General features: G+C 41.0%; 1 protein-coding gene across 3 annotated transcripts in view; it reads right to left on the bottom strand.

Annotated features, from left to right (window-relative positions):
• The window catches only part of stx8 (syntaxin 8), a 30,183-nt gene extending 14,814 nt beyond the window's left edge, over positions 1 to 15,369 (bottom strand). For all 3 annotated transcript variants that reach the window (XR_002167308.1, XM_019862439.1, XM_019862438.1), the window contains exons 1-6: positions 15,253 to 15,369; positions 14,804 to 14,903; positions 14,620 to 14,714; positions 14,083 to 14,193; positions 8,628 to 8,761; positions 7,680 to 7,772 (exon numbers count right to left, since the gene is read on the bottom strand). Coding sequence is in view for 2 of the 3 variants with exons in the window: in XM_019862439.1 (XP_019717998.1) it covers positions 7,680 to 7,772; positions 8,628 to 8,761; positions 14,083 to 14,193; positions 14,620 to 14,714; positions 14,804 to 14,903; positions 15,253 to 15,269 (550 nt within the window). In the remaining variant the exon portion in view is untranslated. The remainder of the gene's footprint in view (positions 1 to 7,679; positions 7,773 to 8,627; positions 8,762 to 14,082; positions 14,194 to 14,619; positions 14,715 to 14,803; positions 14,904 to 15,252) is intronic.
• Positions 15,370 to 15,812: the final 443 nt, after the last annotated feature.

The raw sequence follows: 15,812 nt of genomic DNA on the forward strand, positions 1-15,812 counted from the left end.
CCTGTTCTCACGAGAAAGCCGTAAAGCTAACCCACATCGACGCTACGCTACAATTATTGGAAAACGTGCCGTGGAGGCCCCAGCGCACCTGCGACCTGAGTGAAGATAAGCAGAGGAATAGAACTTATTGGCTCATGTCCCAATTTCTCATGAGAATATATTTTAAAACGGAGATGGAATAGTCCCATCTGAATGGTTCAGTAGAGTCAGTCACAGTTCATCAAACATGATACTGTAAAACATGAGGAAACTTGTTATGGAAAAATATCGGGAGCTGCACGTCAAATTTAAGCTGTTAACGATAAAAAAACGATCGAAGGCACGCAAGCAAGACATAATCATATGGGTGTGAAAATGATTCAATAAGTGCATATCTGGCACGGCAGTATCTGCAGTCACGGTATTAGCGTTCCAGTAAAACCCACAAAGCCAGTTTCAACGCTCCTTATTGTCCACTAAAACGGAATAAAAAGCAGATTATTTCAACACATGGTGCTTTGAGCGAAACCCATCAAAGGAACGCACGTTATGTTTGTCTCCGGTCTTGTTTAATCCTCTTGGCTTGAGGCATAGCGATGGGAAAGAAAGAAACAGTGGAATTCTCCCACACTTTTTTTCTATTTGTTTTATAATTGGGCATTTCATTTTTTTTTTCAATGCCAAGTTGATAGTTTGTGAAAAAGCTTGGGAGTGCCCGGCATGGTGGCTGGACAAGATGGATGAAGGAGAGAGCAGCAGGGAAACTGCCTCACCCACACAACTGTTGGCGGACATCTGGATGTGATTCTGCCTTGCAGATGAGCGCCACAGGATGGAACACACCTTTATTATTAATCATATGGTTTTATTGAAGGGATGTTTCGAGCAGGGTTTGAACCTGCCGACACTGATCATCTATGAATGTGATCAGCAGAGACCGAGTATGTGTATGATCAATTTTAGAGCTACAACTATGTTTTGTTTTTTTAATAATCAATTAATCGGTTGATTTTTTTTTCCCCCATTTGATTGACTAATCAGATTTTTTAAAACATTTGTTAGATTTCTATCACTTTAGTATTCAAGACAGGACATTGCGTCAAATAGACATTGCAGAAAATGCACGAAAATTATGTTTCAGTGACTATGTTGGTCTGTAACATGTCAGAAAATAGGGGAAAATGTAGATAATTATTTTCTTCAAGTGAAAACAGATTTTTGCAAATGTCCGATGCGGATTAAATACGAAGACTACTCACATTGACATAGAGCCTTGTATTGCAATTAGATTGAAGCCAAATTACCAATTGGAATGACATTTTATTTGGGTTCAAAGGGGTGGCATATTCATGTTGCCAATCCTGCTGGAGTACTAGTTTGAAATTCATAATTTAGTCTTTCATTTCATTAAATTCAAGTATAATTAACAGTTGTAGAAGGAAAATGAGTAACACCTGCCTGCTACTTGGAAGTCAGGGCATTCATTATTTGGATGAACTGTATAAAATATAAAAGACTGATGCAATGAGAAGATCTTAATTGTTCCACTCAACTGAAAGTGTTTCTTTCTTTCTGGTTCTTCAAAGTACCGTCGCGATTCAGTTCACTGGTCTCAGTTTTCATCAAAGTAAAGATATATAGAAGTGGTACCTCCAGTGGTAATAAAACACAATGGCAAAAACACATCTGTTTCCGATAGATTAAGACCAATCAAAACCATGACCCAGCATCAACTCAATGGCCAACGGGATGACAAACGCACAGAAAAAAAATATACATATATGAGGATGTTTAAAAAAAAAAAAAAAGTATAACTGATATCCATTTAGATCGTTAAGTCATTCAGGTCACACGGTCCCAAAAGGTCCAGTTACCTTGAATTCAACCTTCATGAGGTCTACAATTTACAGGAATTTTACGATTACTTTAACCACACTGGTACTAAATGACACATTTTTCAAAGAAGGTGCAAGTGTGTGATGTTTAAGGGTTGTTGGAACCGAGCCACTTTGTTGGTAAGCCACATAAGGAAACATTCAGACAGGCCTTTTGTGTGTGTGTGTGTGTGTGTGTGTGTGTGTGTGTGTGTGTGTGTGTATCCATACATACATACATACATACATACATACAGATAGAGATATTTTTCCCACAATCAGCCTTTGATCAAATACGTGACTATAAAGAATTTTTACAGACAAGAATGCCTCCGTGATAATGTCTCCACGTCCTCAAATTCTTACCTTGAGACGCATCTAAAACGGCTATAGGATGCATTTGAAAAGTGTCAACAACGCTACTTAAATACACGCTCATGAAGTGACAAAAGGTGCGTGGGTTGGGGGGAGGTTTACTAAAGAGAAACAGGAGGCGTGATTGATGAAATGTTTTCAGATGTTGTTCTTTGGAGTCCAAAAATGTTAATTTCCTCGCTTGGCCCATGAGCACAAACAGCTCGTCACCCAAGACGTTCTTGCCATTGTTAGGACCTTCCCGACACCGACGGTCCCGAGACAGAGATGGATGCTGGTATGGATGGACAGATAAATAAAGACATCAGGACTCATGATTGATTGTAATCCGGTTAGAATGCAGAGTCTGGTCAGGTCAGTCGATGAAGTAACTGAGCAAATCTTTGTGGTCACTATTGCAACAATGGGGCATAGAATTCGGGTAGGCGCTAGAACTATGCATGTGATTCTGAAAACCCAGTCTGTCTATTTCAACTGAAATAATATAAACCAAATAAAAGAACCCGGGATCACAGCAATACTCCACTAAACAGGGCTACACAAGATTTATTTTAAACTTATAGTTGGCCTTCACTTATGAAAACCAACAAATACCAATGTGCGGGTGTCCAACATTATCCCCTCAACACATTTAACGGCTTCAATAATTCATGAAGTCACGCAGTCAGCCAATCCAATGGCCACACAAGAAAGACGAGGTTCGTTTTTTTTTTTTTCTTTTTCACGGCGCACTCCAAGTTTGACGTCCCTCTAATGACAACACTCTTTTGAACATCACCGCGTGGGTCTCTGCGTTTTCATAGTCTGGAAAACACGACTCACTACGGCCAGCCTGGTGAGTCAAACAAACAGTAAATCAATCTTTGATGCTTTTCTGTCAATTCTGCCACCAAAATAAACTCTTGAGTAGACTCCTAAAAAAAAGTGAGCTTTCTGACAAGACAAAACTTTCTTCTGGTTATGATATGCGGTGGATTTAAGAACGTGTTCGTTTTTCTCCAGCGGCTGTAACACGGTAATCCGCCCACGGTTGCAGTAAATGTTGGCGACGTTTGCCCAAGGTTACTCAAGAAGTGGCGGAACCACGTCATCATCTCAGGAAAGATGCTGATTGGATGGGCCAACATACAAGTCACATTGGCCCTACAAGTGACAAAGACTGATTTTTTTTTTTTGTTGCTGTTGTTATTCATGGAATCAAACTAAATAACAATACAAATAAAATGTCCTCCACGCCTGTTTGGGTTTTCTCCGGGTGCTCCGGTTTCCTCCCACATTCCCAAACCATGCATGGCAGGTTAATGGAACACTCTAAATTGTCCCTAGGTGTGAGTATGAGCACGGATGGGTGTTCGTCTCTGTGTGCCCTGCGATTGGCTGGCAACCGGTTCAGGGCGTCGCCTGCCTACTGCCCGAAGACAGCTGGGATAGGCTCCAGCACCCCCCGCGACCCTTGTGAGGATAAAGTGGATCGGAAAATGAATGAATGAATGAATAAAATGCAATTCATCATGACTTTATTTTTGGAGTCTAGGCACTAAGTTGGGGTCTCAGAGTTCATCTCAGAACCTCTCAAAAAGTGTCAGCTTCCTTATTGACCTGAGCCGGAAATATTTCTCCAAAAGGAAATGGCTGCAACCTTCACTGCACTTGGGTCATGGGCTGGACTCCAGAAGAAGACTACAAAGCGCTTAATCTATTTATAGAAAAACACTGCATTCACAGTACAGTGATCATGGAGGAACAGAAGCAGGGAAGAAAGTTCGATGTGCCAAATAGCAAGATCAACTTGGGGAGTCTTTTCTCCAATTACTTTTTATTTGCCTTTTCGGTCAAATTAAACTCGAGTTTGAAAGTCCGTTTTGACATTTATTAGATGTTACGGTGGGGCTGCCACAAAAGTGTCAAAATCAATCAGCAAGGTGATGATATTTCCATACAGAGTGTGTGTAGTTATTGATAAACACAAGATATGGATTCTTTTAGTCCAGTGCTGCCCAAACTATGGCCTGGGGGGCCATTTGTGGCCTGCCGTCCATTTTTCAGCATCCTGTGGCATATGATAAAAGAACATTAGACAGTGATGCATGTTTAAAAAAAATAGTAAAAGGTGGAGTTGGGGAGCATGAGAAATGTCGATGTTGAAAATGGGTTAGGGGAGGGGTGGTGTTGCGACATCTACGTCATAAAGTGGTTTTATGCATTGCAGATCTTTTTAGATATGCAAAGAGGCAAACAAAAGACAACTAAAATACTCACCAAATTTCTTTTCAGAAAAAGATAATTCATTTTTCAAAGCAAATATGGTTAACGGCACACTTTCTGCTCCAAAATTCTTGAGAAATGCTCAACTATCAGACTTTAGACAGAAAGCTGTGACATCGCAGTTTCTCAAAAAATCTATTCAATATCACATTGCTTGATTCATAGATTTCGTGTGTTTAACAAATTAGGGATCAAGAATTTCAAAGTGGATTTGGATTTTTTTCTCTGAGGCTCCAAGAAAAAAAAGTTTGGACACGCCTGAGTCTCATCCATATTAAAAAAAAATACAATTAAAAAAAAACATCGTCAATGATGCAAGCTCAAATACTCTTGGTGGGTCCTGATGGAAAAAAGTTGATAATCTTTAGACTTTGGAAATATGAACCGAAGGCAAAAACGAAGCATTTGCTAGGGTCGTGTCCATGACTTATCTTTCAAATGTTATTGTGTTCACGCTTGTGAAATTTTCACCGTGAGGTTGCAAGCTGCTAGTAAAGTGAAGCGCCCATCTAAAAACATCTCAGTTCATCGTGCTGAAGGAAAGCCAGACACAACACTGTCCAAATGTTAGCTGAATGTAAATGGAGATTTGGAATAACAGTCAAGGATTGTCACTGGCAATTAACGCATCTCCAATACCGCATTTGATTCACCAAAAAACTTTGCAGTGAAGCAGTCCAAAATGTGAGAGAGCCTTGTCGTGACATTCTCCAGAAACATGATTTAAAAACACAAATCGAATTTAAAATGTCAATCATTTGTCTGGCTTGAACAAAAACTGACCTGATGCTAAAGTCATGAGGAGTTTAAAAAGGCTTGTCGCAGAGACGACAAACTACCACCGTATTTTCCAGACTATAAGGCGCACCTAAACACATTTTCTCAAAAGCCGACAGTGCGCCTTATAATCCGATGCGACTTATATATGGATTAATATTTCGAATTTCTTGAACGTATTATTTTAAATGTTTTGTAAAGCTCTTTGTTACAGCTGCAGCAGTTGTGAAAGCTCTACATTAATAAAGCTGTATTATGTTGTATTGTATTCCCTTTAGCGTAGCTCCATCTAGTGGTTGCATAATGCAACTGGAGCTTCTATTCTATGCGCCTTATAATGCAGTGTGCCTTATATGTAAAAACAATTTTAAAATAGGCCGTTCAATGAAGGTGCGCCTTGTACGCCAAAGCGCCTTATAGTTTGGAAAATGTGGTACTTTGGATTACTTTCACATTTTTTATTGGGTATGATACAAGCGGGAAACGGGAAGGTACCAGGGCTTTCAAATGTTCAGCCTTTGGGCTTTTACTGATGGAAGTGTTTAAAATCCTTGCAGGTGGCACATGTTTTTGATCTTCAGAGAAATAATAACTTTCACGCCATCAATTTATATTCAAGGGGTAATGTGGCCTCCATTACTCGGAGCCGGTGACGAGCCATTGTTTCTGCGGCCAAAATAATTAGCCTTCGCGCATTCTTGCTCTAGAATGGATGTAAGACCGCTCTCCCACAATTTGGGCTCGTATAATTGGAAACACTGACATCAAGCTGAAAAAATGAGAAGGGAAAACGCGCCAGTTGGAGTCACCGAAGGCAACGAAAAAGGAGAGCAGGGTAAAACAATCATCTCTCGTTTCTCACTCTCCTCGCTAGCCCGTCACTGTCGGATAAAATGCGCCAAACATCTGCCATTCTTTCCCAGCAAGAGGGGAAGGTTGATAGTTTCCCTGCTGAAGTCATTTCAGCTATTCGGCCTCTGTTTGAGTGCTTGGATGAGATATTAACACGATAGTTTGACGCCTTCTCTTTCCTCACTGGAAGCGAGTCGGTGAGGGATGATGAGTGCTTTTATTAAGACAACTGTGGGTACATGAGCTTAGGCAAAGCTAATCAATCATGGAAATTACAAGCCATAAAAAAAGGGCTTTGGTTTTGGCACGGCTTCAGATCTCTCTATTGCAATGTCAGGTCTATGCTTTTGAAAATATGCTGTCCAACGGCAGGACCTCTGAATGCCCTGACATCCGGGCTTCCATTCCAAATGTCGCGTTGAGTAGAATAATCTTCCTGGAGTTGTATCTTAGTAGAGGTCTGTGAATCGTGTATGTCGTTCAACTGCACAATGCTGACTCGGCATTACCGGTATGATGGTTTACCGAGGGTTGAAAAAGTCGAGGTTTCAATCACCGGTAATGAGCTCTTCTTTCCTTTTTTTGAGGGGACTAAGAGGGCCACAATATGATTGGTTGCTTGCAGAGTTGAGTAAATAAGCCACCTGTAACTGCCTGCATTTAAGTTTTTTTTTTTTTCTCCTTCTCAGCACATAGTGGAGGAGGAGGGAGGGAGCAAGACAAGGTACTGACAAACACAGATGTCCTTTTTGCTCTGATTAATGTGCATTGTCATCAAAAATACAGATACAAAAATAGAAAAAGTGCCAGCCGGTACAAGTTAGCCCCAAGGACAACATGAGTAGCCCACGGGTCTGTTCTACAAATAGCTCACGAGTGATAGGACAGTGAATTACTAAGAATTAAAGCAGAAGAAGAAGGTGAACATTTATTTATTCATTTAAACTTAATATGGGACACATTTCTTCTGTGCTAAATATTATATATTTTGTTTTAAAATAGACTATTCAATGGGGAAAAATGTTTTTATTTTCCCAAACATATCAAAAAGGTCATTTTAGAGCCGCCATTTTAATACCACGATACCACGTTATTTTTTTCTCACAGTTATCGTACTGTCAGAATCTAATATCAGCCCATGCCTCATGCTTACAAGATGTCGTTCTTCAGAAACCAAACTGGAGAGTAAACCAACAGCGCCGCCACAGCCAAGCACCGCACTCCACTTTGTCTCAATTGTGTCAAAATGATTGATCAATAATCAATTCCACACAATCGACCAAATTCGTAACGGTCGATTTATAGATGATTACGTCCATCTGTGTTCGCAACACATAGAGTCCTCAGAGAACCACAAATTAAGAAGCTAATTGCTCAGCGGTCACGTTAATGATCATCCCCAAACAGAATGGCAGTTAGGAATCCATTTCACGGTCCATTTATAATGGGAGCCATTCACAGAACTCAAAAAGGAGCAGTGACGCATGTGTATGCAAACACGGAACCACAGCTCTGTATTTGTGTCGAATTTTGAAGATTATAATGATGCAACTTTACCGTTCTGTTCATCCAGCTCATTGCCAATCTCCTGTCCCATTATCTTCTGCCGGCTAATGACTGCTGCGAGGGCATCTAGTCCTGCATCCTGGACTGAAACCACAAAGAAGAAGGCGGATTTAAACTGGAGCCGGGGAAGCAGGTGGGATGGTGAACAATAAATACATGATGAAATTGCCTTCATGGGGGACGGGAAGTGTGGTACAGATCAGCCCCGAGTTTCACATGCGAGTCATTTATCAGCCTCATTTAAACTATTACCACTGTAGCAGTCCGAGGTGGGCTGGAAAACAATGACGGCTGAGAAGAATAGAAAAGACTTGGCCCGCCTTCTGATCACCAAGTTTAATGCACTGTCTATCACAGGATTTTTTTTCTTTTTCTTTTTCTTTATGAGCACGCTTTTAGCTCCACCATAAACCCCTCAAGGCACTGGATACCTCTAAGATCTTTGGGTTTCACTGTCGTAAAATGAATCCCAAATTGAAATTAACCAGAGCCATAGTGGAGGCATTGCAATGAAGTGTCACATGGAGGGTTCTTGGTGATCTGGCGTGTGGCTGTTCAAGGCATGTCCAAGCCATGTGGGGAAAAGGGAGAAAACAGGCGATGGGTTTTATAGCATATCTTCTTGATGTGGGTAGTCATGCCCACCTTTCATGTGTTGGCATGCACGCATACAGATGGCCAATATAGAGTAAAGCCAACCTTTTTCATGTGTCATATTTTGATCTATTAATTCACCTCGCCGTGCTCACTTAACTGTGTGTTTTACTATCTCTTACTGGAAATAGCCCTGTACTGTATTTGTGTTGCAGTGACGAGAGTGGTTCCATATGGGTCCCATGGTGGTTAAAGCCTGTATTGGTGCGAGGCGGACAAATTCAAACGTGAGCGACGTGTGATGCGGGACACCTGAAAGATGATTGTCACATGACCTGAGTTTACCTTCTATGATTCGTTGCTGCTGCTGTTTAATCTCTCCAAAAGTCAACCCCCTGGTTTCTTCTGATTCATTAATGAGCCACGGGTTGACTGAGACTCCGTCGTTTGCTCCTGCGCCTCCTGCCATCAAGGTGGACCTTTAAGATAGTGATACCAACAAGACAGTGATTTTTATGTTTGTGTTTGGTTGCTTATTTTCTATGCTAGGTTGTTAGCATGTACGATATTTTCACATTTGTGGAAATTTACCTGAAGGTATTTTCTTGCTTCGTGGCTTGTGTTTTATTAGATACAGACAGCTTCTTTTTTTTTTAACTCAGGAAAGAAAATAACGTGATGTTATGACTGGTACTATGACATCTGACACCTCCATGTGTTGTGTTTGACCTCATTACTCCAACACACAATGCTGGAGCCGAGCAGCACGTTGAAACTTGGTGCTTTTCGAACGGCTTTGTGACAGGAGCGTGGCTGCCGCCCGCACGGAGTTGATTATCCATTTTGAAGAGACTTATTTTCAGTTCCCAGGGTCTGACATTAAGCCTTTTTGGGTGGTGACCAAGTTGTGGTGGCCATGCTATAACCGGTACCTGCCCTGATTTAAAACTGTACTTAACCAAATTCATCATATATATGTAGGCATACCTGGGGACGAAAGAGTGAAGCATGTAGTCTCAGTGGCCAAAATGCATGCAAATACGAGGATCAAGGCAGCCGCTTCATAAAATGTCCACACGCTCCACACCCAAATATATACTGTAGGTACTGGGATTTGAAACAATACTGAACAAAAATGTATAATTACACATGTAAGCCTGCCTTTGGATGAAATAGCGCAAAGTGCAGACTCCGTGGCCAAAATTCACAGGAGTACCACACACTATTCGTCAACAAATGAGGAGATCGGATGGGCACAGCGGGGGCAAAAAAAAGGACAGATGATTGATCAACTATATCATAAAGAGAAGAAAGAACATGTTTTCAACTATTGATGTAATTTGTACTGGTGCCCCGGTCGGTCCAGCATCAATTAACTTTGGAGGCCCGATACACATTACATTGTGGCCCTGGGCCATCGGGCCACTGTTAATGTCGCAGCCTGGTCACCTATCTCCACAGGGCTGACACGGCTCCTTTCCGAAGTGTCAGGCTGGTCATGTGGGATCATTTTTAGTACCGAGTACTGTGCAAACATGTAATATCTGTAGGATAAGGTATTGGTGCATCTCTAATAGAAACCAAATGTCCAGTCGAGGCATATCTTCATAGTCCCCACAGAATCCACATAAGCACAAGGTACATTTATGTTCTCAATAAAGTGCTTGTTCCTGTTGAAAAAAAAAAAGGGGGGGGGTGCATCCAGCTATCGATCACAAAAATCATGACAGCATCTATTTATTCATTTGGCTGTCAAAAAAATTAATAAAATAATAGCAGGTTGGTTGGTGCAGCCTTTGGGCGCATGTTAATCTGTCACAGGACCGCGGAATGCTCGGCAACACAGCGACAGCCCAGAGAGCAGTGTGCTGTACCGCATTGTGGTTTGAAAGCTATTCCTCCGCTGATTGCTTAAAGCTGTCGCTGGAAGTCTTGTGGTGACAGGTCACCGTGTGAGGCCGACTCCAGCCCAGTTTGCTCAGATCAAGCCGCCAGCTGGTGAAGCCGGCGAGCCACATGCACGCCAATCGACGGGCGAGGAAATATTATGAGAAAACGGATGGTTTTATAATTTTTGAAATTGGTCGTGGGCCACACATGACGTTTATCACATTCCTTAATGCGATGATTATTTCAAGCTGCTTCTGATGTGGTCAGTAACCCAGTCGATGAGGTATTGCGTCTAACCTCTCTGACATGTTTGATTACTATGAGATTGTGTGTGCAGGCCCGCCACTCCTTCCCTGCAAGTGCCCAGAGTGTGAAAATCCAATTAGCCAGTCAGCGGGGAGCTCAAAAGCCAGTCAGGCACATCTAGGGAGAGGAAGAGACTGCCAGCACTAAGACCTGAGAGCCCACCACCTAAATGAGTGATTTGGAAAGCAGAGACTTCACTAATTCCGATTATTTCCAGTGCAATCAAGCACAAAGAAAAGGTGAGTGAATAATTGCGGAAAGGTGGCTCCTTGGGGCCAAGGGGTGAAGCGAGACTTCAAATGTAGGCGCCACATCCTTCTTTTGCTCAGTCTGAAATGGAGATGCCCTGATTGTATTGTCTCAGAGATGGATTAAAGACACCTCAGCAACCCCCCCCCCCCCCCCCCCTCCCCCCCCCGCCCTTCCCATCAAGTTGCCTAATAGGCTAACACCTCAAAATCTCCGGAGAGAAACTGTCTTAGATTAGCCAAGCGTGGCGATCACCCCCTCCTACCCCCACCCCATGTTCTGTTCTCAAAGACCACACAGTGGGATTGGGTTCTTGCCACAAATTCCAATGACCCCACCATATATCACGTTAAAAATTCAATCTCACTGAGCAAACTGAAAAGCGCATAACCACATGATAAGAGGACACTTATTAGCGAGTGTTTTTTTTTCCCCCGCAAAGTCCTTTTAAATGATTGGGTGTGTGGTCTGTAAAAAAGATAAGTCAGCGCCAAGCATTGCTAAGTAACACAATGCCAAAATCAAACCTTGAGAGATTTCAGAGAAATTCAAATCCAGGTTTCAGACTACCAGTATTTGATGTCCTGAGTGGGCAATCTGTGTTGTAGCAGGCAGGAAGCCACTTCACAACGAGAGTGTGACCTTATACATTCAACAATTTGCATTTATTAAATACAGCGCATGGTCTCTATCATCCTGCCAAGAGCATTTAAACTAAAACAAGTATGACTACAGTTGTTGGGCATATCACCCTTAACTGTGAGTAAACTGTTTTGACACTTGCCTGACCGTTAAAAAAGTTGTTCTTACTGTATACAGCCGGTTGGTTACAATACCAAGGGTTTATGAGTCTTGGGTCAGATTCATTCCTTTTGCATTAATTTCTATCAAATTATTCTAATTTTGATGAACTTGATGTGCACCAGCATCGCAGAATGTAATTTTTTTCCCAAGCTTTACGAGGAGTGACTCTCACTAAAGGAAACCAATATTGTGTGATTATCATTAATATTATTGACTGCTATTATCATACAAATAGCGCTGTAACGATGTTTTTTGTGTACGCTTGAGTGAAAGGAAGGCAATGACAAATTACAACTTACAAACACACACAAAGGCCAAGAGGAAGTGACCCACATGAGATCATTTCCTCTTCCTGTAAACAAATATCACCTAGATAGTGCGAGGTCATTTGGCGTTACACCAGGGGTGGCCAAGCAGAGCTACAGTTTTTTTTTTTTTTTAACTGTGTTACTGCAAAGAGCCACAACACACAAGCATACAACAACTTATTCCAAGCAAGTTGGTACAAGTGCTTCAAAAAGTTTTCTTCCTGACAATTTCAAAGTGAGCAACTAGCACTTGCAAAGTTTAGTCCCCTTTGGAAATTGTTTGCATGCAGTGAACTAAAGTGTTGTTGAAGATTTGAAGCCTTGAAATGCTCTGATGATGCCTAACGTATGTAAACAGGCCCGGATTGTACGTTCTGCCGAATTACCACTGGGCCAAAATGCAATCACTCCAAGAGATCAAGGATCAATCGACAAATTATGACATGACAACCGCCAGCAACTCGATTTTGCTTAAAATACAAAATATCTGCTGATCCCATTCAGCCAATCAGATCTGTGTAAAGCCATGCCTCAACAAAGTTATGAGTGGAAATGAGCAATGAAAAATCATTCATCAAGACCAATTCACATTTACATATTCAGCTCGTGTCAATTTCTGAGCGCGGAATATGTGACCAATAGTGAAATGACAGAAAATCAATTTTCTGAACTGAATTAATGGCAAGCAGACAGATTTTCTTCCAAATGATAGCATAGTGAGGGGTGCTGAGACACGGGTCAAACCCGAGTTCACGCTGTGCACAGACTTGCAGAAAGTTAGTGACCAGTGACAACATCATCAAAGGCCAGCTCAGAGCCTTTGACCCCTCTGGTCAAGGACATGGGCAAGAGAATGAGGATTCATTATTTTTAATTGGACGCCCAACCTCAATTTTTTTTTTCAAGCACAAAATGGGGCCTTCCAACAGGTTGCCCCCCGCCCAAGAAGCTTCATGGACAGATGTTTGTTTTTGACTCAGTGATGAAAAGAAACAGTGTGTGTTATGAAATAAAAACTTTCAAAAATACAAACTATGTTTCAAGATTTTTTTAAATACTGTAATTCTGTTGAATCACAATTCAAAACTATTTTATTTATTCTTCATTTTGTCAGATTCAAGCTATTTCTGTGATCACTGTGGGTTTTTCTTTCATGAACATAGGGGTGCCAACAATTTTATCTGTGTACACCGAGAAGGTTTTGGACTGATGCAAGCAAATCATGTCACTGATATTTAAGAAATTGTACATATTGTACTAAGGACTATAAATCATTCACTTTGAATTGACCTGTAAATTGGTCAGAGGTGATCTGGAGCCTAATCCCCACCTGATTTAGGGTGAGAGGTGGGATGTCCCTTGAACAACCAGCCAGTTGCAATTTAGAGTATTCATTGAATTTAGCAGCCTTGTTTTCAGAATGTGGGAGGAAGTCAAGAGATAAAAAACATGCAAGCACAGGGAGATTTAGCTAACTCCGCGAAGGAAGGCCGTAGCCAACGTATGAACCCTAAACCTCAAAACTGTGATGCGGAAGAGTTGGCCTAACTTAAAGTCAAGTGGAAGTCTGATTAATATTGCATTTGTGGAGTATAGATTAAGCAGCAAAACCCACCTGTTTTTAGCCATCACAAGGGGCGGCCATTTTGCTCCTTGCTCTCGACTGAAAATGAGCCTCACAGTGCCTAAGCCTTGGGCACTGTGATGTCATTTTCAGTCAACAGCAGGTGGCCAAAGGGCCTTGCCTCGAGATGGATAAAAATGAGAGTATTTTGCTGCTTTCTTCTTATTCCAATGCAATATTAATCAAAATGTGGAGACAAGTGGGGTCACACAGAATATATTGTGGTAATTTTTTTTTTACTTGATTTCCCTTGAGATCCTAGTGAAGACAATGCCAGTCACCTAGCAGTGTTATTTAAATCTGGTGACAGTACATTCTCAGTCATTAGTTGGACCAATCCAGTGAAGAAATACTGTATTCATTTTTTTTAATAACCCAAATCCATGATGAGTGACGGACACTCAAAGTTAATCTAAAAAAGGCTTGCAGGTAGGCATACGTGGTGAAAGAAAAACATAATCTGTAGTTGAGATGTCGTATGTAGCCTTACAGTAAAGAAAAAAAATAGCTATATAGATACATACATACAAACATATACTCAATTAGTGTCCTTGTTTGACTGAATCAAAACTTTACTAGGTAGCTTAATAGTCATTTTTAAAAAAACTGCATTATATACCTGAATGGAGCTGGTTCTGTGATATCGCCTTTAAAAGTGGCATTGAGCTGTTTCTCCCTGGTCAGCAGGTCATCAATGAGATTCTGCCGCCTGTCTGCTTCTGACTGCATTCTGTTGACGTCAAATTAAGAAACATTTTTGGATTTTCCTGTTAATACTTTCGCGTTTACACGCGCAAACTTTTTTGGATTTAAGCTGTGTTGTCTATAAGGTGTTTGCAATGTCTTTTTATGTATTTCAGAGATATTGGAAGGACCACTGAATTACCAAAAGGTAACTGCTGTTGTCTTGTTTGTTGGGTTCGGTCAATGTAAACACAAAAATATTAATGTGTCACTTGAATTTTTTTCTGGAAGTAAACGGTGTAAAAAAATCCGATACAGGCATTAAAGCGTAATTGGGGCCTTGGATGTGACATTGCAGACACTTTTGACAACATTTTCAAAGCAATCTGCTGCCCTCTACTGCCCAACTGATGTTACTTCAAACTCCGCAGCCAGTCCGCTTGTCTCATGACTTCTATTTGGGAAAGGATACATGCGACGTGACGAAGAAGCCCTCAGCAAACTGTCTTTAAGCTGGGCAATACTTTGTTTAAGCTTCTGAAGAGATGCCCGAAGTGTCATGTTTATCTAAATACAAACGAAAAAGGAGATGACATGGGAGAAATCGAAAACTGCAGTATCGTAGTTGACAATGTAAACATTTAACATTTAATCACCTTCGCTGGGTTGCCCCCTGTTTTTTGCTCTCTGTTGCGTTCATGGATGTTTTCAGCAATTTCTTGTGCCAGCCGACAAGTGGCATCGTAATTCTGCAACCTACAGAACAAGGAAGACAACATAAACGTCTGAGTTGGACCATTAAATACCTCAATTGTGTTTTAAATGAATGGAGATTAAAAGCAGGTGGTTTACTAATGCATAAACGAACGGACTCAGGATAGAATTTGGCCAACTGACAATCATCTTACCTTCCTTTACTTTCCTGTACCGAGTTTAAACAGCAAACCGTGTAAGATATGAATTAACATACAACATACATCAAGTTGGAATGTGTATACTCCGCTTGGGAAGCCAACAAAAACGAGCTAGGTAAATCTTAACGACGTCACAGAATTTAAACGATTCCTGAAAATTTGATAAATCAAGAAATTAAGTCATTGTTTACCAGGTATCCTGAGACATTTTTGGGGTGAAACACGGGTTTTGAGATGGAAATCCAGACTGCTGGAATCACCCGGTAGTGAAATGTTTCCTGTTTGGGTGTGACGTCATCACAATGCTCGATGAGGGACAAATTTCGAGTTAGCATCATGTGTGCGGTATTTCAAACTCCAAAAAAGTGACGAAGCTGTCATCGATATGAAAACCTAAAAAAAGAAGCATATTGCTAATATATTGCTAAATTCATATTTAAATCTTCCCTGCTGTCTTCAAAAGTTCAAAAGAAATGTGTGCTAATTTAAAATTTTGCTTATGTTCTCACAATTTGGGATTACCCAATGCTGTGCTGCTGTTCTCCGTCTCTCGTGATTTGTTTCAATCTGTATATGCAGAAATCCATCGTGTTCATTAACATGCTAATGCAATAATACCACACTTTCACATGAACTCTGGGGAATGCAGTGGCAAAACGACAGTACAGTCTGGGTACATGCATTTTTATATATTAATGTTTTTAAGAATTCAAGTGACATTTTCTAAAATTTTGCAGCAATGGCTATGGTT

Source organism: Hippocampus comes, unplaced genomic scaffold (genome assembly GCF_001891065.2).
Source record: "Hippocampus comes isolate QL1 unplaced genomic scaffold, H_comes_QL1_v1.1 scaffold7, whole genome shotgun sequence".
NCBI lineage: Eukaryota > Metazoa > Chordata > Actinopteri > Syngnathiformes > Syngnathidae > Hippocampus > Hippocampus comes.